The following is a 27,189-nucleotide window of genomic DNA, read 5'->3' on the forward strand; positions in this document are numbered from 1 at the left end:
TATTAGTTGGTCTACCAACTGTAGGAAGCCATTCTGGGAGTCTGTAATGAGGTTGAAGAAGAACAGGAAGCAACTTAATCGTTGATGAATAACTTCTCAAAAACTTTGGAAATAATGACATAACAGCATTGGGTCTCTAGTTACATGATTCAGAGGAAGGACACTTCTTACGGGTTGGTGTAACTTTGGCTTGGTTCAGTGCAGAGAGAAAGACCCCAGAAGTGGAGAACAGATTTATAATATTATAGCCAAGGGTAATGCCATCACTTGTGAGGAGGTATTAACAACAGATAAGCGAATACCATCTGGACCTTTTGAAAAAGAGTTGTGAATGAATTTAATTACAATTCATTCATACAACTGAATGCATGTTTCAGAGGGAACAGTGGGTGTTAGAAAGAAAGAATTGGGAGAGATTGTTTATTGAGGGCAGACCTGTTGGTAGGAAATGGAGTAAAGCAAAACTGTGAATTTAAGCAATCAGCAGTTTTTTGAGGATTTTCCATTGGGTTACAATTGAAGTTAATGCTGTAATTCGAGGTACTTACAGAAGATTTAAAAAACTGGTGGATGACTTTCCACATATCACTGGCAATGTTGTTTCAGTTCTCCAGGTATGTATTGATTACAGCCTTTTTCTCCAAGGCAACACAGTTTTTAAAATCCTTTCACTGAGAGTATGAAAAAAGTTAGAGATGTCACCATGAGTAAAGAGATACACCACTAGAATTGCATACAGTGACGAGTTCAGTGTAATCAGAAAAAAGCTATTCAACAGTTTTATTGATGCAATTCTTTAGTTGCATGTCCTTAACATCAGAACCTGTCTTAGCGTGAATTGAAACATCTCTGCTTTGGCTTAACAAGGAATTTGTTTTGGGGGGGATAGGGGTATGGGAAGGGCCATATGGCAACGAGGGGGTTAGCCACCAGTCGGTATTCAGTGACTCATCTCACTGCCATAGTATTAATAAATAATAATAATAATATTTATTTGCCTGGAGATCTTGATACATACATGTTCCATGATGTTTCCCCACAAAAGGATAAAAAATTGTGAAATTCCAAGTATTGAGATGGTCCCAATTCTATACCTGGTGATATTTCTTTCTAAAATCCAGAGTATTAAACAAAATGTCGAATACCTGAGAAAAACCATTATCATGGTGATGGGAACCAACTGAAGAGTGATTCCAAAGAAATGTTTGCATTGCCATTGCTCAATAACTAAGGAGTTGCAACAATGTTGAGTTGAGACATAGCTTGTGTGATGATGTGATAAATGAAATGGATCAGTGGAGTGAGTGAGTAACTTTTAAACGGTAGGATAGACGATATATGTAAAGGTGAAGATTCATTGACGAGAGATATCCTGGGCCAATGGAGTAGGGAATGCTTGCAGGTGGTTCGAATATCGGTATTTCAAAGTGTAAAGAGAATGCAGGTCAGGGCAGCCAGTAGGAGAGTTCAGGGTTTTGTGAAATAACTTCAAATCAATGTAGAGTCAAAGATTTTGTAGGTTAGATAAGGAGAGAAAAGAAAGCTCAGCATCAAAGGACTCACTGTGTTCAAAGTGTTACTGTTTTTCTGTAGAAGTTAGGGATGCAATCAAGGTATTTTAGATGCGAATAGTTAAGAGTCAAATTGCTGTGGACCAAATTTTCGAGCAAGATAAGACAAAGGAAGGGACAGTAATTGAGAAGCAGGGATGAAATACAATTGAATATGTATTCTATTTCTGTGAAGTAGTGAAGGCCTAATAGGGACATGGCTTTATTTTTTGCAAGGGGGAGCCTTGTTCATCTCACACGTCAAGGATTTAATGTGAGATCGTAAGGGCTCTAAAAGCCTCCCTCCCTACTACATACTTGAGTCTGATCTGCTAGTGTATTCAGTGGTGGGTTTAAAATATGATTGTCACTGAAGCTAGGTTTATCTTTGTATTTTTTATGCCTGAGGCCATCTGGAACTAGTGGGAATGTGTTATCTTGACGGAGAGTGGAAGGGGCGTGTCCTTGTTTTTTTGCTGCATATCTGCTTGGCCTTAGCATATCTCAAAGAGTTCATCCATTGTATGCACTTACCAATGATGCTATCCTTGCGCACTCCTATACAAATTGTGTTATTGTTGATTTGGTGCTCTGTAGCTGTTGGAGAGCCAGGTGATTTCATTTTGTGAATCCAACTGTTCAATTTTATAGCCCTTTTCACAATATAAGTAATTTTGATGCACTAATTAATGGATTTTATACTATCTTGGTGGATGTAATTAATTTTTAAAATGTAGAATAACCAAGTGTTAGTGCTTATTATCTCTCTGAATAGTTGTATTTGAAGCGTTGGAAACCGGAGAGGCACTTTGGTATTTCTCTTCTCAGAGCATTAGTGTTTATGTTGCAACCAAGTTATTTGTGTTTGTGTAAAATCACACGACAAGCTGAACGAGGCTTAATTTGATCTCTGAATTTGTGGAATTGTTTCCAGAGGAGGGAAGAGAAGAGGGAATATTTTTTGTCATTCTTTTCTTCACTTACATGTTGAGCAATAGGGTTTCATTTCTGATTCTGTTTTCATTGAAAAAATTTCATTTGTCATGTTAGTTTGGTGGTTATTAGTTTGAGAGTCTTTGTAGATGCTCAGTAGTGAAGTGGCTCATTGCCTCCAATGTATTCATTGTAACCGGAAGTGCTTATTGTTTTCATATTTATAGGCAAATGCAGGGAAGGAGTTGCCAAAGACATAACTGCTCACCACTTGCTGGTGCAAGATGTTTTCTGTTCGTATGACAAAGATGTTCGTCCCGTCATCAAGCATTCAGATAATGTCACGGCCACCATTAAACTTTTCATCAAATTTTTTTCCTTTGTAAGTATCTTCTTTTTCTTTGGTTTTCTTATGTATTTTAAGTCAAGATCTTCTTGCCCAAGGGTGGGCACATAGAAACACTTAGTAATAGAGAAAAAATAGATGAAAATTAAATGGAAGGAACTTACTGGGAATAGTTATTTCTTTCGAATTTTCGATCGATTTTGAAAGGAAAAGAAAGACTTTTATTCTTCTCACTTGAGAAAGATAGGCTGCGTCCCATCGAAAATTCGAAAGAAATAACTATTCCCTGTCAGTCACACTAGATACCATGAATATCAGAAACAAAATAATATGCTTTTTCAAGGAGTAAATTCTTTATATGGTTTTTGAACAGTGGCAGAGAGGTAATTTAATATCAGATGGTAATTTGTTATATATTATTGAGGCTGTGTGATAAGGACTATGTAAAGAAAGGGAAGTAGAGGCTTGGGTTAGGTGGATGTGAGTACTGTTTCGTGTGTGGTAAGGGTGCAAGCCATGGTGAGAGGAGAGTGTGTGGGGGTTTTGTTTGACAAATAAGGCACTATTAAGTAAAGAAAGGGAGGGAAGTGTGAGGGTGGTATGGTTCTTGAATAAAGATCTGCCAGGGGTACGAAGCTAGAGGTTCGAAGCATTGCCTTAATGGCCTGCTTTTGAAGGGAAAAAATTAGAGATGGGTCAGATTGCAGATTTCTCGAACTCGAATATCGAATTCGAATATTAAATCATTGCTTGAATATTTGAATACCTCAAATACTAAATGATGAATGCGGGAAGGTTTGACTCGGTTGCCTATGCAGCAGGAAACACAAGATTTTTGGGTAGTAATTTTGATTTCCTTTAAAGGATTCGAACAGGAATTTAGCTGATTAATGGAATATTTTAATTTTATGGAAACAATTGGGCATATAGTTGATTCAACTAACATCTCTTTCAAATATTCTAAGTGGACACACCACCTCGCAAAATATGATTGCATGCCGTCTCGGCATTTACACTGCTACGATGGATTTCTGTCTGATGTATACAATATTATCTACCAAACGCCATTTCAGCGGCACCCCCATCTAATACTCGGCTTCATCCAACTTCTTATTTTCAGCAGGTAGCTCGCTTTACCCCCACTCCTGCTGTCAAGTGCTAGCGGACAATCTTAGGCGTTTTGCAAAATACATGTGCTTATACACAGGATTTTCTTCAATTATTTTCAGTCCATCTTTGGAAGTTCTCACGAGAAGAAAATGAATTCGAATTGCTATTAGGGAGAAATCAAATATCCTGAGAAAATATCCCTTCATCTGTGACTGTAATAATAGAGATTTATAGCATTACTCATAAGTTGTAACTTGATATATGTTTTCGGAAAAAAATTCTGCATCAACTTCGGAGAAGCTCAGCTTCGAGGATATCGAGTTTTGCCAGAATGCTAAATCTTCGTTGTATTTTGACATTTATTTCCTTGCATAAAATGCTTAAATAAAGTCAGAAATGCGTCGCGTTTGGTCTTATTCTTTTTTAAATTACGCGCACATTACTAATATTTCAATCCAATAAAGGTGTAATATCAATTGCCAAAAGTCATTGTTAGACTCCTTTTGTGCTAATAGGTGATTCATGCAGCAGTTGACCTCCGGAAACTGGGAACTTTGAAGGGAGTAGGCTGAAAAAGGTCAGTGGGTGAGAAAAGGGGGGCGCGAAACAGGTTTCAATAGTTCTTGTGTAACTTGATATTTTTTTCAAAGCTATGGTCTTCGTAATATGATCCCTGCGTGAGCTGGGACCTTTTTTTTATTTCAGAGAAGAGGAAAGCCTCAGAGTTTGTGCTGAATGGAGGGGAATAACGGATCTTAAGAAATGCACTAATGTAACTATCCCACGGTACTCATGCAGCAGTTGACCTCCAGAAATGTGGAACTTCGAAGCAGGTAGGCAGAAAAAGATCAGGGGGGGGTGAAAGAGGGAAGGGCGAAACAAGATTCTATTATTCTCCTGTAACTTGATATTTTCTTTTGAATCATTTCATTTATGGTCTTCGTAATACGAACCCTGTGCAAGCTGGGACCTTTTCACCTTTTGTTTGATTTCGGGGAGGAGGAAAGCGTCGGAGGCCGAGGGCTAGAGGAGGGCTGGGAATTGTGCTACTTAGTTACCATACCATGGCAGTGAGGTTCTCATGGTGGGGAAAACCGGGGATTGGCGGATTTTTTCACTCAATCATTTTCGGTTCCCCACGTTGAACACTTTTCACCGCTCTAATCCGTGAAGTTGATGTAGTTCGTCAACTTGTCTATAACAGCGCTGCATGCACTAAACAACTAGAGTTCTTTACAATTTTCCCAGTCAACTACCAACGACAGTGTACGGCATGAAATTCAAAGTATTCAAGAGCGTACTTTTAGCATAATTATTCGAGACCTCTAATATCGAATAGTTTCTAGTATTCGAGGTATTCGAGTATTTGCGGGTACTATTCGCACATCTCTGGAAAAAATCTTTTGGGAAAGACTGTCATTTCCCCATAGTAAAATGCGTATAAAATGTGAGATTGGATTTTTGTGTGAAATAGGAGTTTCAGGGTGTCCAGGTCTAGTTTTCTAATCAAGAAGATTCCATGAGTAATTTTTTTCATGGTGTTCTGTATGTGGTCAGACCAGTGCAGGTTTTCATTGATTACCGTAAAAGTGCGTGTAAGAGCCTCACCCCTCTTTTGAGGAACGGAGCTAAAGAAAAAAAATTTTGCAGCAGTTTTTTTATCCTTTCGCACCGTGTTGTACACCTATGCCTGGACTTTTGACTGTTATCAAAATTTCCTCTTTCAATGCTAAAAATGTACGCAGCATTTATTCAGCTAAATTTACACGATATGTACGGTGCTCGGAGATATGTAAGTATTCACTTGTAGTCTTAACTTTATAATGCTTACTAGGGATGGTCGGATTGGATACCTCGGATCCAAATTTGTCGAAGAAATTGAATCTGAATCCAAAATTTTCCATCAATGCTTTCGTGAATGCAATGTCCCATAAGAGGTAGTGGAAAGAGTTCCGATCCTCTCTTTGTATATGCCGTTGCTCTACAACACTTGTCCTACTCACGAACAATTTTGTTTAAAAGCTCTCGTAGGAGTATTGCAATAGAATTACAGCCATGGAAAATTTTAAGGCAAAACATGACAGGCACATAGCATGAACCTTCCCAAGAAATTGAACAACAATTGGGGGAATCTCAGCGCCGTAGGATAATAACCACGTCATAGATTTCACGGAACCAAACTCTGCCCTTCCTCAGCCAATGCCTTTGCCGTTTTTTTTTTCCTTTCTGAGATCCCACAGACCATAAATCACTTGCCTCAAAGGAAAATATCAAGTAACACAGGAACAATGGAAACGTGTTTCATCCCTACCCCATGTCACCAACTGACCTTTTTCAGTCTACCAGCTCAATTCTCCCGGTTTCTGGAGGCCAAATGCTACGTGAGTCACCTACTGAGCTCGAAGATATCTTGATAGCTGTTGGCAATTGTATAATTGTGTAACAGTTACGAGGTTCAAAAAAGAATGAGAACTAATGCAATGCATATCTGACAGCTTAAAGGTTTTAAGCTTTAATGTATTGTCCCAAAGATTCATAGTCACAAAAAGGCTACTAATATTCAACATAGTCCAAACAGGACCATTTCAGAAGAAACAAGAAGAGACGGGCTAGATACTTCAGGCAACGCTAACTGCGTATATCATATTGCTGTGCCTTCGCCCCTTCGCTTTGAAGGCAACGACGTCACATGCAAGATCGGACATGTTCTTCCCTTGCTCCTTCACTCGTAGCTTCATTGCTTGAAAGACGGAGGGAGCGCGCTCCTTCCCCTCGACCTCTTCTTCAGCACTCTTCACTTATAAGCATTTCCGATTTCTTCTATCCACCATTTAGTCCAACAATGTACACACTCGTTCAAATTTTTTAAACGACAGGTTTTGACACCAATATAATTTTCAGTCGCAAAAAAATTCATAGTAGCGTCTGAAGATGATTTTTGAAAAAATCAGGTCCTCAGCTTAATGGAAATAGCTTGGCAAGACAGATGTTGACCATTAACCAGGTATTATCCTTCAAAACTACGCGTTACTCTACGTTTGATGAGCGATTACTATATGCAGTATAAATGCCACGGGATCCCCACTCGTGGCAGTAAATTTAGCGTGCCCTCCGGAGCAAAAAACCCTGCACGATCTTTTCCATGTTCACCTCTGGGGTACCGACGTGACGGCGCGATGCTTACAAGATATTAAACAGGAGCATTTTAAAAATACGTCACTAAGGGAGAAAGTCCCCTGCCATCCACATGGTTTTGACCTAGGGTTTCACATGACCTTCTCATGCTGAAAACCACTATGAACATTAACATGACTTTGGCACATGAATATCTCAGTTTATTGACTAATTTTGTAATTGAATATTGCACCTTTTACTGAATAGTTTTTCATGTTTTTTATAAGTTTTATTATGTAATAGGATTAATTTATGAATTGAATCAAAAATCAAAATTATCAAATATTTAGTTTTTGTACGTATATAATTTATATATGACCAAGTATGTATATAAGGAATTTGTGATGATGTTTTCATGAGCAATTTGTCCATCCATAGTTGTGACAGAAAAGTTCAACTCTCATGCATAACTTGCAGATGCCGTTTTGTTCTGATTGCTTCTAATATTGTATTTATTTTTTAATTTCTAGGATGAATTAAACAGTGTAATGCATATTCACACCTGGATGGCCATGGTAATTGAATTCTACTTGATTCTAATTGATTCATTCTATGCAATCAATATGTGTCACTAGTACTTACTGAGGAATATTATTATTCTAGACATGGACTGATGCCTACTTGAAATGGTCTCCGAGTGATTATGGAAATATTAGTGTCCTGCATGTTAGTATTCGAGACATTTGGGTACCTGACCTGTCCATTTATAATAGGTAAGAAATTTATTGCCTCCTTGGCATTTACCTATTTACTCATTAAAGTCAGTCATTGCTGAGCAAATGCACATTAGAGTGAGATATTGTTGAGAAGAAAAGTTCATTTTCTGAAAAAGGACATTCATTGCCACGGTGGAACAAACAATTCCTCTGTACCAGGAATTGAATCACAGGCCTTAAGCTTTGTGGTCCATGGCGCAGACCACTTTTATGTTTGTTGTTTGTTTCCAGAGTTCTCATGGCCCAATTTTACAGAGGCTGATGGTGCTTGATGTTTGGCCTATGCCGTCCATCTAAGTTGGAAATATGCGGTAGGAAAGACTTCCACAAAGTCAGAACCCTTGGAGAGCCTCAAACCTACGCTCAGGCCGTGTATGGTGCTAAATTTGTTAAATATCCTTTCTACCATGTGAACATCAGTGAAGTTCCCTTGAATGACCATGGGGAAAATTCCTCCCATTTCCTTCTTAGTTTGTGGACCACGAGAGACTAACCTCAAGCACTTGGTAAAATTGTCAGGACAAGTTGAATAGTGCAGTGGCTGAGAAAACCAAAGCTCTGTCTGTGGTTTGACCTTTGCGTCCAGGGTAATATTTTCCCATGGCAATAAATGTGAATTTCACCACGGTTCATGCTACAGGGCTGAAACGTAAATTTTGGGTTAAATTAAATGTATGGATTGGCTGTAATTCCTATGCATATATGTATTTGTTGGTGGCAGTATCCGGCCATATTTTTTTAGCATGCACTCATCCACCCATTTCGTTTCTATGGCATGCGTTGGTCCCGAAAAAATTTAACTTTTAGGTAAAATTTAATTGTTGTACAGGGACGTTGTCCCTCAAGTACATACAGTCAGTTGCATAAAACATTTCAATTTGTCAAAGTTCTGGGGATTGTAGCAACAAGATAAAAAAATAAAAATTACATCAGCTTACAAAAATTACAATCAGCTTTATGCGTTAAAAATCATAAACAAGAACCAACTACCTATATTACAACAAGTCATTGACGAATGAATAAGATGCATTCCAAGAATTGGATGCAATCCGACATGGGAACAAGTAGATTTTGGTGCAAAACGACGGAAGGATGGGGGGCTGAATTTAGAGAAATCACCCATAATCGTGGGTTGCATGAAATAAAATGATAGGTACATATTGAAATGGGGACAAATGGAAGTAAAACGAGGTCAAATCAGCTTCGAATGGGGCCAGAGGCTTCATACTTCACCTTGCATTGGGAAATAGCAGTAGGCCCTCTAAAATGTAGTTGAAAGCCAATTTTCTCATTCTATTTCACCAACATAGAAGGCATCAAATAAATAATTCTTTCGTTAGCCCTGTACATCCTGCTTTTTCTTTTGCAATGAAATAAATTGAAAGAATAATGTCTGCCCAATAACTATGCTGCAGCATGATTAATTGAGCCCCTAAAACCTTCTCTGCCTTGGCACTGATGTGTTTCCTCCACTCTTTAGGAAGTAGGTCCCCACCCAGTGGTCTTTCCAATCCCTCCACTTAACCCTTGAACGGCTAGCGTGCCCATATGGGCACAGCTGCAATGGTCTAAAAAATTACGTATATATTCCGACCTAAACGTTGTAGAGCATGATGTCTTCGCCAGAAATGATTACAATGCATGACTTAATTCGGTTCGTGTGCTTACGGCCAGCATTTATACCAGCAGTTGACTGTGGCACGATAGGTATTCTTACTCTCTCTGTTTGAGGCGGCAATAGAGGGAAAGTGGCCAAGTGTCTTCAGTTAATGCGATTTTTTCCTTTTTATTTTTGATATTCGGCTATGTATTTAATATGTATTATCCTTATAATGAATATCACAATTCTAATGTAATAGTTTTCCTAGCACATCGCCATGCCTCTTAAATCCCTTTTACGCTATGAATGTTGCAACTATGGTCGCAACCACTTGTTCGTTTACACTTCAATGTTAAATTAGTAATTCCCCATTTTCACGGCATTTTTACAGACAATTTTCCGTGCCATCGTATCCTAAAATGTAGTGTGTACGCACTGATATGCATTTGTATGGAGTATTGCCTATTTTTTACACTATGCATGTGTCAACCATGGTCACACCCATACTTGACTGTTTACACCACTATGGTATGATATTAATTTCCCATTTACGCCGTGCATATACGATGTGTACCATTGTGTCATAAAACGTCATGTAAACGCGCAGACTGTTTTTCAGCTGATTGTTTTGGTTGGTATGTTTCGCTTGCCCATACCTTGCCCATACCCTGCCCTCACGCTTGCCTATACCTAGAGGAAGCGATAATATATATTTGATAAATTAATCTAGTATATCAAAAATCTATGGCAATGATTCAAGGAAGTATTTAGCAGGTGATGGTAGGAGATATGGAATTTTTTTGTTTGGAATTTGAAATACTTTTTGTATAGTTGCGATTAAACTTTTTTCGTAAACTTGATGAGAAGAATGGTCAGTCTATAACACACAGTAGGTTACCTAAATTCGAGATTATTAATTTCATATACTTAATTGAAATAGTATTGTGGAATCGATGTTTGTAACAAATCCACACAATGACTAGTATGTTGTGATAATTTACTTTGTGTGACTTTCCTTTTGAAGGAACTCATTGCCATGACAACTCCTCGGGCTAAACCATCCAAACATTTTTTCATTCAGTATCATTTCCTTCGTAGTGTAAATAGCAAATATTACATGATCTGTAAACTGTTTTGCACATTCATGCGTCGTGTGGCCTAGTGTTTATGACCTGGAATATTATTTTTTCAAGTGTTTACTATGTTATTTCCTTCTGTGAACTTTTATCCTATAAATGGTAAGACTTTAGGTGAACCTAAAATGTCAGACTTAACAATCCAATACAACATTAGTGATATTATTTAAGATATAGTCAATTTATTCTTCTTGGAATAATTTTCTGCCAGCCTCTCGAAAATCTCAATGAATAGCAACTTCTTCGTAGGCTTAAGTGAGACCTTATTATAATTTTAATGCTATAGCGTTAAAAACCAAACATGACCGGCATTTGTGTTTCATGGAAAATATAATTATGGTAAAAGAAAGTGATTACATATAGTGATACATTATTTCAAACTAAAAAAATCAGTTCCTGTGAGTAGTACTTAAATGTAATGTTTGAAAACCCCACCTGTAGACAGGTTTAAAATGGTTGCATTATATCGAACATATGTGATATATACGCCAGCTTAAGGCTTAGGCTTTAATATATTATGATTCAAAAGATGTTTTTTTTTTGCTAATTTGCATAAAATCTGCGAAAAAGGCAAAATTTCATTTTATTTTCTGATTTCGCATTATTTTGTGTTACTTCACGTTATCGTGTCTCGCAAATTTCACGAATCTCAAACTATGAGATAATATTCAGAATTATAAAAATTTTTATAATACCTATGCAGATTGTGATAATTCACCACTGTGATGAATTACCAAGTCAAAGAATCCTGCTTCATTGCGCTGTGAGTCCACTGTTTCTGCGAAATGCTCATGGAGGTCCATATTTTCGAATAGTGTGGGCAATGCAACATAGGCCCATCTAGGGGGGGGGCACCCCAAGTAACATTTTTGGTTGGCCCTCTGTTGGCAGATGGTGGGACACAGCGGTTGGCCCATGGTATGATTTGGCCACCTCGCCAACCGTATCCCAACCAACGATTCCCCAACGATGGGCCAACAGAGCATTACAGTCGGGCCTTCGTATTCCCAACTATAGGCCAACCCCTCTCCAACGATACACCGTTGGCCCTTTTCAATTCTGCCATCCGTTTCCCAACGAAAGCTATATTTTACTGGCATTCCTCATTTTTATAGAATGAGAGTTAAATTAATTTACCTTCTCACTTGATATGATACTGGTACATAGATAGAATCTTTACCTTTAACTCCCGATAAATCAAAATGAAATTAAATACATTAACAATCAATGCTATAGGACAAAGTAAGGTTACAGTGGTTAAAAGTGGAAAACAAAAAATCAATATCAGTTCAGAAGGTCCCCAACTTTTATTTTCACAAATTAGGACACTTTTTATTAGGACAAAATTAGGAAAATTTCAACAGCACCTTTCCATATTACAATATGGCACACACAAAAACTGTCCATCTTCTTTGTAGGGCAACAAAACACACTTAGATAAAATCTGGGTGGACTGTTCAATTTGCATCCAGGTACTAATTTTTTTACTACAAATATACCAATGGTACCACTTCTAAGAGGTAATTCAAAGAAATCCTCCTTAATTTCAAACATGTCACACTGCAAGATGTACACCCCTGAGTTATTTGATTCAATTGCCTTCACAATTCCTATTCTCTGGTCTTCGGTAACGAAATTGTTAAGTTTAGTCCATTTTACTTAATTGGATTAATAAGTGCAAGATTTAGGGATATTAATAGGAATCACAGAAACACTGATTGAGTATAATATAGTTGATGTATTTTCCATAAAATAATAATTGTGCAGTTGTTATTTAGGTTTACTCCTACAAATTCAATCTCATTCTCTTCAGAGAGGACTAAATCACTCACTTTGTCCATTGAAACACTGTTTTCATTAAAACTTCCACTTGTACTAGATATGCCACAATCTGAAAAAATATACATATCGATCTATCTAAATTAATGATGAAAAGTTTAAAATTCCACGAAACTATCTGTTTAAGGTAACATGATTTTAGGAATGCCAGTTTTGTAAGACTTACCAAATGAGGTCAATGCCTTATTTTTGTTAGAAGCACTCGACTTATTTTATTTAACTGCTATCACAAAGACATAGTGAATGATTAACATATAAAAGCAATCCCTAACAACCAAACAAGTTTTGGTTGTTAGGTTGCTAGGGAACCATGTGAACCGTATCCTGCAACTTATGCAATCGTACTATAATGTTATGATGTCCCAACAGTGGCCCAATGATAATCCATTTCGTAGGGCCATCGTTGGGGATTTCCGTTGGGCCAACAGCATAAACCGTTTCGTTGGGCCGACGAACAATATCTGCGTTGGGCCAACAGTGGAATTTGGTAGGCATATCCACCCACAATGAGCCAACCGTGACTACGGTTCCCCAACCGAGGCCCAACGGTCAATGTTACTTGGGACGTGCCCCCCCCCCCCAGATACTTAAAAAATATGCAACTATTTTAATATGAACCCATTATCATTGCGCTCATTTTGTATTACAAGGTATCCCTGTGTCCCTCCCCCCCCTGAAAGAAATCCTGGATCCACCGCAGCAATGCAAATAATAAGTCCAATGATTATTTTTTTTCTCTTCTTATCTTGACCTCGTTTAATACATTGTTATAATATTTCCTGGAGTTTAGGTGAACGTATTTTATGAAAACAAGTTATAGCCAACGTTTCTATTTATTTTAAACCATCATCAGGGCTATTTTTACAAAATATTGTATATCGTTGTTATCTTTGTATTTTATATTGTTCTTATGTTTTTTCTTTCATAGCCCTGATGATGGTTTAAAATATATCGAAATATATTATATATATAGGTTTCATTTCACATCTGTCAAAACCCAGGACTCAAATTCCAAATTTGTCAGGTTTATTTGGAATATACCTCATAAAAGAGCAGCTGCATTTCATTGGATAGAGCTGTGCATTTGCTGTTACGTCAAAGTTGCCATCGGGTTCACTATCTTGGACTTCTGCGCTGCCATCACACGCAGATGATGATGGATTGGTCAGAATGTCCTTGAACTAATGTTTCCAATTCACTTCCAGACTGATCTTCTATATTCCATACAGTTATTTGAATGGCGACGATTCTCTTCTCTTGATATATTATCGACTTCTTACTTTCTTCCTCAACTCGCTGCTGCTAGCGCAATATGGTAGAATCTTCTCCAGTTGCATTGGAGGTATAGAGAGCTAGAGAGGATTAGAAATTCATACAAAAGGACAAAAATTTCAGAAGTACTGCTAATTGCCGTTTGAAAAGCAGTGACTCAACCGCCAACCATATCCTGATTCGTATCTTCCAAGAACTTGTAGTAATGCTTCTTCTCCGTCTTACGTGCGGACCCCAAGGGTAGGATTTAAAGGAGAATTTTACAGTCCACCCAATTCCTCCACTCTCTCAAAAGGAGGCAGGATTTTTTCCCAGGGCGCAGCGTGCAGTCCACCCACCCCAAATACCGACGGGGTCAGGCGGACTAAGGCTGGACACGCGGCAAAGGGGCAAGGCCGAGTGACAGTGCCGTCAGGCCAGAAAAATGAAACAGTTTTCGTAAACCTGATGAGGCGATGATGAAAAATAATGTCTCTAAGAGCTCTGAATCTTGTCCGATGGAAAACAGTCATGGGTTACGTGATGATTTTCCGGTGTGGGTAGTACAATAATTATTGAACAATAAAAGAAATACAAAATTAAAATATCATAATTGCTTGAATTTTATGCAATTCAAGGATTTAGAACGTTTTATTTCCCTTTGCTGCCCGTAATATATCGAATGATTGAGCACGATAAGTCACTATGCCTAGCTTTTGAAATACAGGTAGGAGCCCTTGGGACAAAACTGGCATTGAACCGGGTACTTGCTGGTTCAAAATGAAGCAAATCGTCTACCACACTAGCCTCTTGCTGTTTATATCATATGCATAGGACAAAAGAGCCCGCAGGAAAGAAAAAAAGTGGAAAATAGCGCGAAAACATGTTGTGGGTCAAAAGGCCGTCCTTCTAGGTATAACATGTCATAAAAATTTTAAATAAAAGATTGTAGTTGAATTTTCACTAATTTATCAAAATATAGACCAAAATGAATAAAGTGAAAAAGTTTCAAGATTAAAAAAAAAATTTTAATAAGAGAAAAATAAATTTGAATTCTGAAAATGGTTCAAATGACCCCTGCCATCCTCCTAGTGTTAATTGACAACTTTTTCCAATTTCTCATTCATCGCCTGATGATGCAACCTGCAACGGCCGCAAAAGCTCCAGTGGCAAAGCGCAATACACAGCTGCTCCCGAAAGCCATCAACACCAATGAATTTTGCCGTGAAAGCCTATATGCACCAAACAACAATTTTTCTGTCTTTCTGATAAATAATATAATCTGTTTGCTGGCACTCAGGGCAGAATATAACACAAAAGGGAATCATGATGTAACCCGTAGATGTTACGTTATGAGCACTGAATGTATTAAACTATAAGAAATAGGAAGTTTGGGGTGGCATAGTTATTTAACCATCTTTTACAGCTAGAAAGCTTTTTTAAGAATTCATTCACAAACAACTACTAACAACATTTAAAAAAAGCATCTAAATGCAAAATATGCTGGAAGAAACAAAAGCGGCCATTTTTTGGTGACTTGTTAAAATGGATTGTAATTACAAAATTCAATATAATGAAGTATGCACCACTTTCATGGTCCTAGTAACTTAGTATAATCGAGAGTTTAAAGTATAAGCACATTAGGAATTTTCTCTTTAGTTTATTTAGGCAATTACTGTACTCAGTTACTCCTAAACTCTAATGATATCTCTGAAGAAGCAGCATATCTACGGAACCCAAGTATATTCTACAAGTGTATGCATGTATATGTCATCACTTGTGCTCAGGGGCACAGCTAAGAATTAAGGCTGGGGGGATTTAGGTGCAACTAATATCGGGGTGTGTTGGGGGGGCCCACCAGGATAAGCGGTAGGTGCGAGATCAATAAATTGTGGAATTTTAAGATAAATGGTTCAAAATGGTGAGTTTATGGCTTTCTGGGGGATATTTTATTAATCCTTACTCTATTCTATTAGTAATATCAATCCAACTAAGTAAAATGGATTAAACTTAAAACTTCTCTTTAGCTCTGTGGGGGGAGGGGGGGAGTTTATCCCCCAAAACCCCCCCTCGCTGCGCCACAGCTTGTACTACCTTGGCTGATTCATTTCACATTTGTTGTGTGTGTATTTTGTTTCAGTGGGGACTTGAGCGTTAGCATGGGTTTCAGACGCTCACAATGTGTCATCTACCCCGATGGCATGGTTTTGTGTGTTCCAGCCATCAAATGGCCAGCCTATTGTCAGGCAGTTTTCAGACTCTGGCCATTTGACATGCACGAGTGCAAACTGACTATTGGATCATGGAATCACCATGGTGAGGCGGTTGACATCAAAATGTCTGATGCAGGGGTATGTACAACTCATAAATTTAGGCTAATATATTATTCAATCAATCAGTTTATTTGTCATTAAATGATGTAAAATCACAATAGACATCGTCAAAAGATACACACAAACATAAAAAAGACAATAAGAAACAACCTTGATACAAAAAACTATGTATATGTCAAGTACTATAAATATATTGCAATAATAATAATAATAATTGACCCTTTAATCCAAGACCACTTCATCACAGAGACCTTCTAGATCCCCTGACATATATTCATCAATTGAGTACAGGGGATTCCTGCACAACCATTTTTGTGCCATTTTATTAAATTTATTTTTTTTCTTCTAATTTCATTGCCGTTGGCAGTACATTATATGCCCTCATAGCCATGTTAATATAATTATTTTTTATCTTAGTCAGTCTCTGGAATGGTATGTCCAGGTCATCTTTATGCCTGGTGTGGTATGCGTGTACCTGAGACCTACATGTAAAATTTGCCAGGTTGTCTTTGGCATATTTGAGTAACTCATATATGTAAAGGGAATACACAGTCATTATACCTGATTTAAGGAAGAGAGGTTTACAGTGGTCCATATGTTTCAAATTGAAAAGTGTCCTTATGGCTTTCTTTTGTAACAACAGTACCTTACCTGCCTTAGGAGCATTGCCCCACAATATAATTTCATAGCAGATGTGACTTTGAAAAAATGCATAGTACACATTCATCAATACTGTCTTTGATGCAATAGGCTTTAGTTTTCTGAGGAGATACAGCACTCTACTGATTTTATTACATATTTTATCAATATGGGTATCCCATGTCAGCCTCTGGTCTCGGTGAAAACCCAGGACATTGACTGAATCTATTTCATTAAATATTTCTTTTATTGCAAAAGTTAGCCCTGGTTAACATATTATTGGCTGTTTGCTATGCAATGTAAAATCATTATTGGCTGTGATTAATGTAGTGTCATCAGCATATAAGATAAAAGCTGTTCTGAGGTAGTTGGGAAGATCATTTACATAAACTATAAATAAAAAGGGCCCAAGAACAGACCCCTGGAGTACCCCACACTCAACTGTTGCTTTTTTTGATAGTTTTCTATTGCACAGTGTTTGTTGTTGTCTATTTAATAGAAAGCAAAATAAGGTATTCAGTGTCGTACCCGTAACTCCATATAGCTTTAACTTCCTTAGCAAGATGTCATGCTGTACCATGTCGAAGGCTTTGCTGAGGTCGCAGTGTACCATTGCAGTATATTCATTTGCTTCAAAACCTTCTATAATTTTAGCACAAATACTTTCCACAGCATGAGTGGTAGTCTTACCGTGTCTGAATCCATATTGACTAGGTGTTAGCAACTTATTTTATTCAAGATAGGCCATCAATTGATTCTTCAATATAGTTTCTATTATTTTGGACATGATAGGTACTATGGCCACTGGTCTATAGTTGCCTAAATCCGTTTTAGTGCCTTTCTTATAGAATGTATCTTATCTTCATGTATCTTATGAAATGACTTATGATTTAATGAAAGTCTACAATGCTCCACATTCTAGTTGCCCCTACCCTTCGTGTGGTAATTGTGTATTTCGGATCTACAGACAGAAGATTATTCTCAACCTGTTAATGCCATATGGTACTAGCTGGTAGTGCAATGCTAAACGTAACTTTTTTGTCGTTCATCGTAATTTATTTGGGTTTTTATACATAGTTTTAAATTGATAAGGATGGTTTAATTACCTTTACGAAAAGTTTGTTTTTTTAAAGCTGTAATAAATGCATTTCGAGCCATTTAAAAAATTAGAATTGGGTATCAACTAGCCCAAAACAGAAGGTATTTTTAGTGCAAGCATTTCGATTTTCTTTACTTACGACGTATGCACCCATAATATGAAGGTGTTGTTATGTAATTATGATTATTAAAACGTGTACTTTTCGTACGAGGTATAGTTATTTGATATGAGCATAATGTGTAGGATGTTATGATGCAAAACATTTTGGTGGTGCCGTGTGGTATTGCTAGGTGTTTACACTGCCGTGTTTTGGAGGAAAGCGTAAATGAAAAATATTTCTGTCATTTTTGTTTTCTACCAGTTCTATATTTTGCAATAATAAATTTTTCATTATTTGTATTATACATTTAACATTATTTTAATTAAGGATGAGTCTGTTCTTAAATTTTTTCGGTTCTCGATATCGGTCCGGTTCTCCCCCATCGGTTCTCAGTTCTCAATACTCGGTTCTAAGGATGAACTATTATTATCTAAATCAATGGAAAATTTAAATGAACAACCACTGAATTGTATGAAAATAATTTCACTGATGACTTAAATAGGCAGGAAATCTTTATAAAAAAAAACTTAAGATTGTCTCCATAATTTTATTTGCCAAGCAAAAAGGTTTAAGTAACATGTTGTTAAAGAATGCATGATCGACCAATATGTCACATTACATCAGTACATCCATCAGCCACTTGGTTTTTCTCCAGGTTTTGATTTTAAAAATTCATCATTTTTACCCTATCTGGGTGTAATCTATTCTTTTTTGTCAGAAATATTTTGCTTTATATATTGCTTTATTTTGAATATATATTGCTTGCAGTATTGAACAGGCGTTCACTGAAAACAGTAGTGGTCAATGTTGATATTGAAGGCCTGCACAAAATATGCTTGGAGCACAGTTTACATTCTGCATAGCATCAGGATCAATTCTGAAACTCCCCCAGCTCATTACGACATCATGCATTAATTTCTTGTAACTTTTGAGTCTGTTAAAAATATATATTTTGTTGTCTGCGATGTTGCTTAAAGTGTTACTTTAATTGACAACTTATTCGTACACCTCACTGTCACAGTTCCTATGACCTCTACACTAAACTGATCAACTAGCCAGTACAGTGAAACCATGAATAAACTGAGCGGCCACGGCTTAGCTTGCACGGTAGAAACGTCCGCCGTGCGGGCGCTACTGTACACACACCTAAGATCACTTTCAGACAGAATATTAGGCAACGGGGGAGAATTCGTAGCTGGATCTTTTGGGCATTGTCTTAATGCGACGGATATGATTAATTCCCTGGTATAAAGGGGCATATAGCTATTAAAATTCCCGGTTGAGCATTATGAGGGCAAAATTTTGGAAGACAAGTAGTTCCTGAACTGGCCACTTTCAGACGCCAATGAGCTTTGCGTTAATTTTTCCTACCACTGTACATAAGTATGAGCATAATGTGTAGGATGTTATGATGCAAAACATTTTGGTGGTGCCGTGTGGTATTGCTAGGTGTTTACACTGCCGTGTTTTGGAGGAAAGCGCGAATGAAAAATATATCTGTCATTTTTGTTTTCTACCAGATCTTTATTTTACAATAATTTATTTTTCATTATTTATATTATAAATTTAGCATTATTTTAACGAAGGATGAGTCGGTTGTTAAATTTTTTCCAATCTCGGTACCGGTCCGGTCCTCCCCCATCGGTTCTCGGTTCTTAATACTCGGTTCTCGATACTCGGTTCTAAGGATGAACTATTATTATATAAATCAATGGAAAATTTAATTGAACAACCACTAGAATTGTATGAAAATAATTTGACTGATGACTTAAATAAGCAGGAAATCTTTATAAAAATAACTTAAGATCGTCTCCATAATATTTTTTCCCAGTAAAAACATTGTTTTATTCATTACATTTTACATTAAAATAACTTGATATTTAACAATGCATGATCGACCAATACGGGGGAGGATTCGTAGCTGGATCTTTTGCACGTTGTCTTAATGCGACGGATATGATTATTTCCCTGGGATAAAGGGGAATATAGCTATTAAAATTCCCGGTTGAGCATTATGAGGGCAAAATTTTGGAAGACAAGTAGTTCCTGAACTGGCCGCTTTCAGACGCCAATTAGCTTTGTGTTAATTTTTTCTGCCACTGTTCATAAGTTCTATTTTACAATTACTGATATTTAATAACTATTAAAATATCATATATTTTACGCATACCTTTGGATAATGTATTTTGCAAAAAATAATAAATGCTTTGTTGAGGTCACAAAGAGTCGATATGACTGAATTCCTATCCTGAGCCAGAAATATAATTTTCAATATTTTCTACAGCCATTTTAGTATATTATTAAGGATGAATTCTTTCATGACTAAATGCATCCATAAATTTATGTGTATTTTTTTTGTAATCCAGTACAGCTTGGATGACTATGTGCAAAGCAAGGAATGGGAACTGAAGAATGTGACAGCATTGGTGAATGTATCTGTGTATGAGTGTTGTCCAAATGAGACGTATCCCTCGGCTGAATACACGTTCATTATCAAGCGTCATGCAAGTGCATATGCAGCTACGGTGGTGATCCCAGTGTTGGGTGAGTACTGAGTAACATTTCTTCATTTGATATTCTTCTAAGGATCTTAAAAATATATTTTTAGGCATGATACATTTGATTTTTGTCTGGCAGTGAGTTGTATATATGATATAGATATGTGACATGGATATCGTTTGTATTTCTTGTAGCGTATGCGTGAATTCCTTTGTGGATGGTAAACTACAGAATATTTTCCTTTAGTAAAATGTCTACACAATAGATGTGCATGGATTCAATGGTGTACATAATGTTCGTTGAGAAACACTCATCATGCATCTAGCAATTTTTTCTGCATCAAGAAAACTTTTTGCAATAGACTTGAAGAGGAACCCCAGTGAATTATTCCATTGGAAGCTCTTTAACAAAAATTTGAAAAATAAATGGTTATCATAAAGCACTTCTAGTGACAAAGTTCATTGTATTGAATAGGGCTTTTTCTGTTAATCTATCTTTCTTTAATCTTTAATGAAATCTGGGTAAATAGCTGTGGACTTATTTAATTCTGCATTCATTGCTTTTTCTTTGACTATTCTGGAAAATTATTATTATTTTGGGAGTTAACCGAGGTTTCTTTAATACCCTCTGTTTTTGGTCACTCTAATATTAAGAATTACACATTCAAATTATAGTTAAAGTATTCTACCGATTAAGGTAGGTTTCCATGGAGTGCTTAAGAAGAATTCCGGAAGCCTCCCCTTACATCATGCACTTCCCTCTTCAGTGCACAATAAGACCTACTACCTCTCATTCTATCTAAAAATCCTATTCTTTTCCTTCCCCTCCCTTGTTTACCCAACATTCTTCCTTCTAACACTGTTTTCAACATCCCATCCCCGCTAAGTACTGGCTCCATCCATACCTTCTGTCTCCTCCGTATATCATCTAAAAGCTGCCTCTACTCACCCACCATGTCCAGCACTGCATTGTTCCTCCTCCTCTCCGTCCTCTTCACCTTTTCCATTCTTCGCCACATCCACATCTCGAATGCCTCGAGTCTTTTCGAGACGTTTCTCCACCGTAAGGCACTACAATGGCATAATCATTTTATTCTCCCTAGAACGAGAGGGAAAACATCAGTGAAAGTGATACAAGATGTTTATTTATTATTAATGGTCTGCAAAAGCTTCAGTCATTTTTTGCTTTGCTATGGACATAAAGTCTGTGAAAATTTAAAAATTCGGACTGGAAATTGAGGGAAAGTGAGAGAAATGGAAAGTTATTAATGGAGATTATTTCTCTTGTCTATATATTTATTTCAGTCTTGGTTGGAATGACCCTGTCAACATTTTGGCTCCCTGCCGAGTTGCCTCATCGCCTTTCCCTTTGCCTGGTGTCAATTGTGTGTCACTGCCTCTATCTGCAGTATTTAGGAGCCAAACTCCCGTCAAATGGCGATGTAACGCCTGTTATTGGTATGTGTTTCTGTGCTCTTGAAACAGCATTGAGTGAGTCAATTTGTTCAAACAGGTGTGCTCCATCATGTCCATCAATATTCATAAGGGTACACTTGCATCACAGTTAATAAATTTTTACCAAAAGCTTTGTCACCACTGCTGGAAACTTCCTCTGGGTAATGAATTATTTATTGAATTTCAATGTTTTTAAATGGTTAATAGGGTAGGGGAGTGAGATAGGGTATAGGAGGGTGGCGCTTTCTCAAAATTTCTTCTTCCCGAAATGACCCCATCGTGAATCAGCACCTCTTCTTCTGTAAATAGTGATCTTTCTTAGTGGCGATGGTGAAACTTGTGACGTAGGTTTACTTCTTCATTGCTCTCACTTCATGAGTTTGAAAGGCGGGGATTTGAGCTTCCTCAAATTTTTGCTGTGGCTCCGTGAAATGGATCTGGGAGGGTAACCCCATATTCCTTTGGACCAGTCTTTTTATGTGTATGATTACTCATCATGATTTTTAAATTTATCTAGCCATATAATTTTGGTGCTTTGAATTTTTGTATTTATATGGTCATTAAGTGTAAAAATGTCTTTATCGAGCACAACTAGCTACTATCAGAACTTGAAGGCTGCGTTAGGTAGAAATAATAATATTTATTTATCACCGTTGGCAAAATACAATGCATGGCTACGTCAAGATTTGCATACAAAAGAAGATGCAATATAAAAGTACAAAAGACATTAGATGAGATGCGTTTACCATAAGTATGTATATACAATAAAAATACAGAAAAGGGAAAACCGTACAAAAATACATTTCAATATCATATGTCTTTATGAGAGTCTTCAAGGTATTCAGAGACACTGTAATAGCACTTTCTGAATAGAATATTTTTGACCCTCCATTTAAACACGGCAGGTGAAGAGAGGGATTTAATTTCCTCAGGGATGCGATTAAAGATTGCAGAGGCAGAGTGGTAGGGGCCTTTCAGGCAGAGAGAACTTGAGTATTGCAGAGTGTGTATATTATTTCTAGATCGGGTAGAGTAATTGTGGTAAGAGGCATTAGCAGGAAATTTGTCCCGGATGGAGTGTATGAAGCAAGCACATGTCAAAATATATAAAGAAGGGAGTGTGAGGATTTTAGCATTGGAAAAAAGAGGTTTACCTGGGGTACGTATAGAGACTTGAAACATTGCCTTGATGGCTTGCTTTTGTGCAGAAAAGGCTTTACTTGAGGCAGCTGAATTTCCCCAGAACAAAATGCCACAGGATAAGTGGGTGTGTATTTTAGCGAAATACAGCTTTTTCAAAGTATCTAGAGATACAACTGGTGCTAACATCCTGATCATGAAGGTACCTACAGATACTTTGCTGATTGTGGCTTGAATATGATGTGACCAATCTAGGGTCTCAGAAATGATAAGTCCAAGGAACTTAGAGGTACTTATGCTGTTTCCGTGTGGATTTTTATTATTACTTGGGAAGAGATCTACCTTATTGGATCTCTTATGCAGAAATTGAAGGAAGACTATTTTTTCTTCATTGAGCATGAGGTTATTTTTGCTGCACCATTGTTGCATTTCATTGACAGTAATATTTCTGAGATGGATTAGGTTTTGGGGACTGTCGGCTGTGATGATAGCAGATGTATCGTCTGCATAGAGAATTAATTTGCCATGGGATAGGTGGTTTGGAAGGTCATTGATGAACAATAGGAATAGGAGTGGTCCCAGGAGAGACCGTTGGGGTACCCCACAGGAGAGTTTCATTGCACTGGATTTAACAGTAGAGTGACTGATGGAGTAGCAGACAACTTGCATCCTTTCACTCAGATAGGACATGATCCATTTAAGGGGCAAACCAACGATGCCGAAAGCACGGAGCTTATTTTTTAGAATGTTGTGGTCAATGAGATCAAAAGCCTTACTTAGGTCAAAGAAGATTCCAAGGGTTAGTAGTTTGTCGTTTAGGCCTAGGAGTATTTCGTTTATGAGCTCAAAGGAGGCTGTTGTAGTGGATTTACCAGTCCGAAAGCCATGTTGGTTGTCATGGAGTAGCTTCTTTGAAGACAAATATTCATACATACGTGTGAAGAACAATTTTTCCATTAGTTTCGAAAAAACAGAAAGGATGGATATAGGTCTGTAGTTATCTGCATTTTCGCGAGAACCTTTTTTGTGAACAGGTATCACTCGGGAGGATTTGAGATTTGTAGGGAAGCACCCAGAGGAGAAAGATGAGTTTATGATATCAGCCAAGGGTAGTGCAATGATGTGTGCAACAGCTTTCAACACTGGCATAGGGATGTCATCCAGGCCAGTAGAAAATTTATTACCAAAAGAGTTGATAGTTTTTATAATTTCTGCCTGAGTTGTGGAAAAAGGAACATAGCTTGATGGAAGTGCTTTTGTGGGGGATTCGGTGTGTTTGCCTTTTTGAGGAGTTTTGTGGCAACATTATGGAAGTGAGTGTTAAATTAAAAAGGTCTTGGCGCTATAGCTTTACTCTGCTTGCTGGTTGTTATTTGAGTTGTTGCTTATTGTCAATTGATTTTTTCAGTGCTCATCTCCATTTAGTCATGCATTCAAATGACTTCTTATTTGATTGAGTTGATGTAGTGCCATTGATAAATAATGACTTTTGTTTTGCCAAACTCTAAATTCTTAACAATATATCTCTGTCTCACTCAGTGTCTTAATTAAGTGTGCTCTTTATTCTCTTAACATGGCTACCCTTACAACAATGAACACAACATTTATAATTTTATAAATAAATAAACTGTAAATGGCAAACATCAATGCCCAGCACACGCATTTCAAAATTAACTTCTAACATAAATATTCGTTACAGAATTCCAGTCTGCGTGTAACCTCTTTAGTGTGAACCTCTGTTTATATAAGTGCCAAAACTTTGAGTGTCAATAAACAGAGGATTTACCTTGATGATAAAATTAAGAGAGGTGATGTGCTGATTCCTTTGCATAAATATTTTCTCAACAGTTCTATTGTTCCGAGGCTCTCTGATAATTTGTGGTGCTGCTGTGGCTTGGAGCGTTGCGTTGTTGAGTCTATCCTGTGAATCAGCTGGTCGTGATGTTGGAAGAAATACTAGTCTAATTGAAAGCAGACTGTTGGAAATAATCCAGAAGCCATGGATTGCTCAAATCCTCTGTGTGGGCCACTTATTCTCCAAGGTAAGCATTTCCTCTTCTCTTGTGGCTAAATTGTAAAAAAGAATCTCTGCAGAGTTATTGTTGTGCGCACGCGACGTGGAACGAACGAGTTTCACGAAGCGGGCACAACTTGGGGTTCCTGCCAATTCTTCAGTCACTCTTTGAGATGCACTCTTGAAAAGGTTTTAAAATCAGTTTTATTTCTCAAACTCCACTTACACCACTCCACAATCTCACAATCAATTACCTAGCCCACTCTCCACCACTCTCCACAATGGCGTCCGGCACGACAATCCCCCTCCACCAAATCAACAACCCCCAGACAACCAGCCATCATCAACAAACCCTGGGCCTGCCGAGCCTTCTCCATCCAAACTCAGGAGCACAACCCTTTGAGTTCACAACATTATTAATGAGTGCAAAATAGTTTGAGCCATAGTGTGAAGTGGCTATAGTAGGAGAACAGCAGTGTGCTCATGCCCATCCCCCCACCTCCTCATTCTCACCAGGAAGTACATATGTACGTGAAAATGTATACATCCATGCCCCGTTTAGTGCAGGGGATGCGCTCCTTGGGGTCTTTGCACTAATCGAACTTGCATTCATCGAGAACATTTTAATATTGGGAAGATGGGGATGCGTTTCCAGGTTGCAAAGTTTTGGGTATCGAATTTCGTTTAAACCATTTATATACCTATTAATAGCCTTAGAAAACCTTATTCATGTAAACTTTTAAAGTTTAAAATATCTTTAATTACAGTAGGCACGCAATCAAAGTATGTATTTGCAACTGAGCCCAGCGTCATTATTTTTGGTTGCTAACCCATCTCTCTGCTCATTCACTTGCAGAGTGCACCAGCAGATGGAGAAGAAAGGGATGATGCGGCAGTGACGGTGGCCGAGGGAGGGCTCACCAGAGGGTGGCTCATAGTGTCCACTGCACTCGACCACCTTGCCTTTTACGTGTTCACCGTGGCGTATGCCTGCATGCTCTTAGCTCTCATTCCTAACTGAACCGAAATCAAATCTTTGACTGGTCAACTTTTATCACAGGGTAGGTGGCCTCTCTTCTAGAAAACCTGGGTACATATTTCGGAAAGTCATTATAAATTACAGTCAAGGCTGAGAAAGGCACAGATGGGTGAAGACGTGTAGTGAAGTATTATTTCCTATTTCTCTGGAGCATGCGTATATCATAAATATTTGAAATAACTACTCCTAAAATGTCTTCCTGGTGAGGATCAAATTCATTTTAATACATTTGGAACTACTTAAGTTGCTTAAAGGTTACGATTTTTCTTCATGTGCACACCATTATCTCTGTACAGGTGAATATGCTTTAGCATTTTTACTTTCAAATGGTTGGAAAAGTACAGCTGTGGTCCACAAAGTCTGGAAAATAAATTTGATATTTGAATGGCATCATGCAACATTTAGTAACATTCTCTGTCAAGAGCTATCCATGAGCATGAGCCACTGTATTCGTCTGTCGCAGAGTGATAAGTTTTTCTAGACAGTTTAAGGTGTAGTGCAGTACGATTGGATATTCAAATGTGTGGAACACTAAATTTGGTGAATTTGTAGTGTAGTCCACTTTTAGTGTTACATTAAAACATTCTTTTAGATCTCAACTGGGTGTTGTGATTTTGTCGTTAATGTTTGTTGACCATAAATTTAACCACTTTTTCATGAAAAAAACATCATGGTCAAATTATGCATGCATATTCTGAGTTACGCTCTGCAAATTTCTGTTACAATTCATTTGCATGCGTTCACTGTAAGAAGGTAAGTAGGAATCAAGCCTGAAGTAGGAGCAGCCAAAAGAGAAATACATATGTTTGTGTTAGACAAAATGTTCCCTGCTCCGTTCATCTGCAGACATTACCTTTCCAAACTCTGCTTCACGGCACCCCAGGTGGCACTCGAGGCCTTCAGAGGTTTGGGAAGTGATGGAAATGTAATCAGTCAGGGAAAAATTCGAGAGGGGCAGAGCAAAAAGATGAGAAGCATGGTGCTAGTGTGTGTTGAGCATTGAGGGGGGGCATTTTGTTTCCCTTGTGGCTGGACGTTTACAATAAGGGGGCACTGCCTCACTCCCTGCCACTCAACTTCATTCCCACCTCGTATTACTATAACTACTGCCTGACTTAATTTCACAGGATAACTTGATACATTTTTTGATAAAACTCATACATGTGATTGCTGTGGTGTAATAATAATTTATATTTATTGGAAATGCCCTTCGTGTC

At 37.7% G+C, this 27,189-nt stretch overlaps 1 protein-coding gene across 1 annotated transcript; it reads left to right on the forward strand.

Annotated features, from left to right (window-relative positions):
• Positions 1–1,886: 1,886 nt before the first annotated feature.
• Positions 1,887–26,571, forward strand: LOC124165863 (acetylcholine receptor subunit alpha-type acr-16-like). The gene is made up of 9 exons (XM_046543391.1): positions 1,887–2,162; positions 2,711–2,865; positions 7,584–7,628; positions 7,717–7,826; positions 15,796–16,006; positions 20,193–20,370; positions 21,630–21,782; positions 24,768–24,961; positions 25,790–26,571. The coding sequence occupies exons 1-9, from the start codon at positions 1,979–1,981 to the stop codon at positions 25,952–25,954; spliced, it is 1,395 nt and encodes a 464-aa protein (XP_046399347.1). The 5' UTR covers positions 1,887–1,978; the 3' UTR covers positions 25,955–26,571.
• Positions 26,572–27,189: the final 618 nt, after the last annotated feature.

The sequence above is a fragment of the Ischnura elegans genome, chromosome 9 (assembly GCF_921293095.1).
Source record: "Ischnura elegans chromosome 9, ioIscEleg1.1, whole genome shotgun sequence".
NCBI classification, from domain to species: domain Eukaryota; kingdom Metazoa; phylum Arthropoda; class Insecta; order Odonata; family Coenagrionidae; genus Ischnura; species Ischnura elegans.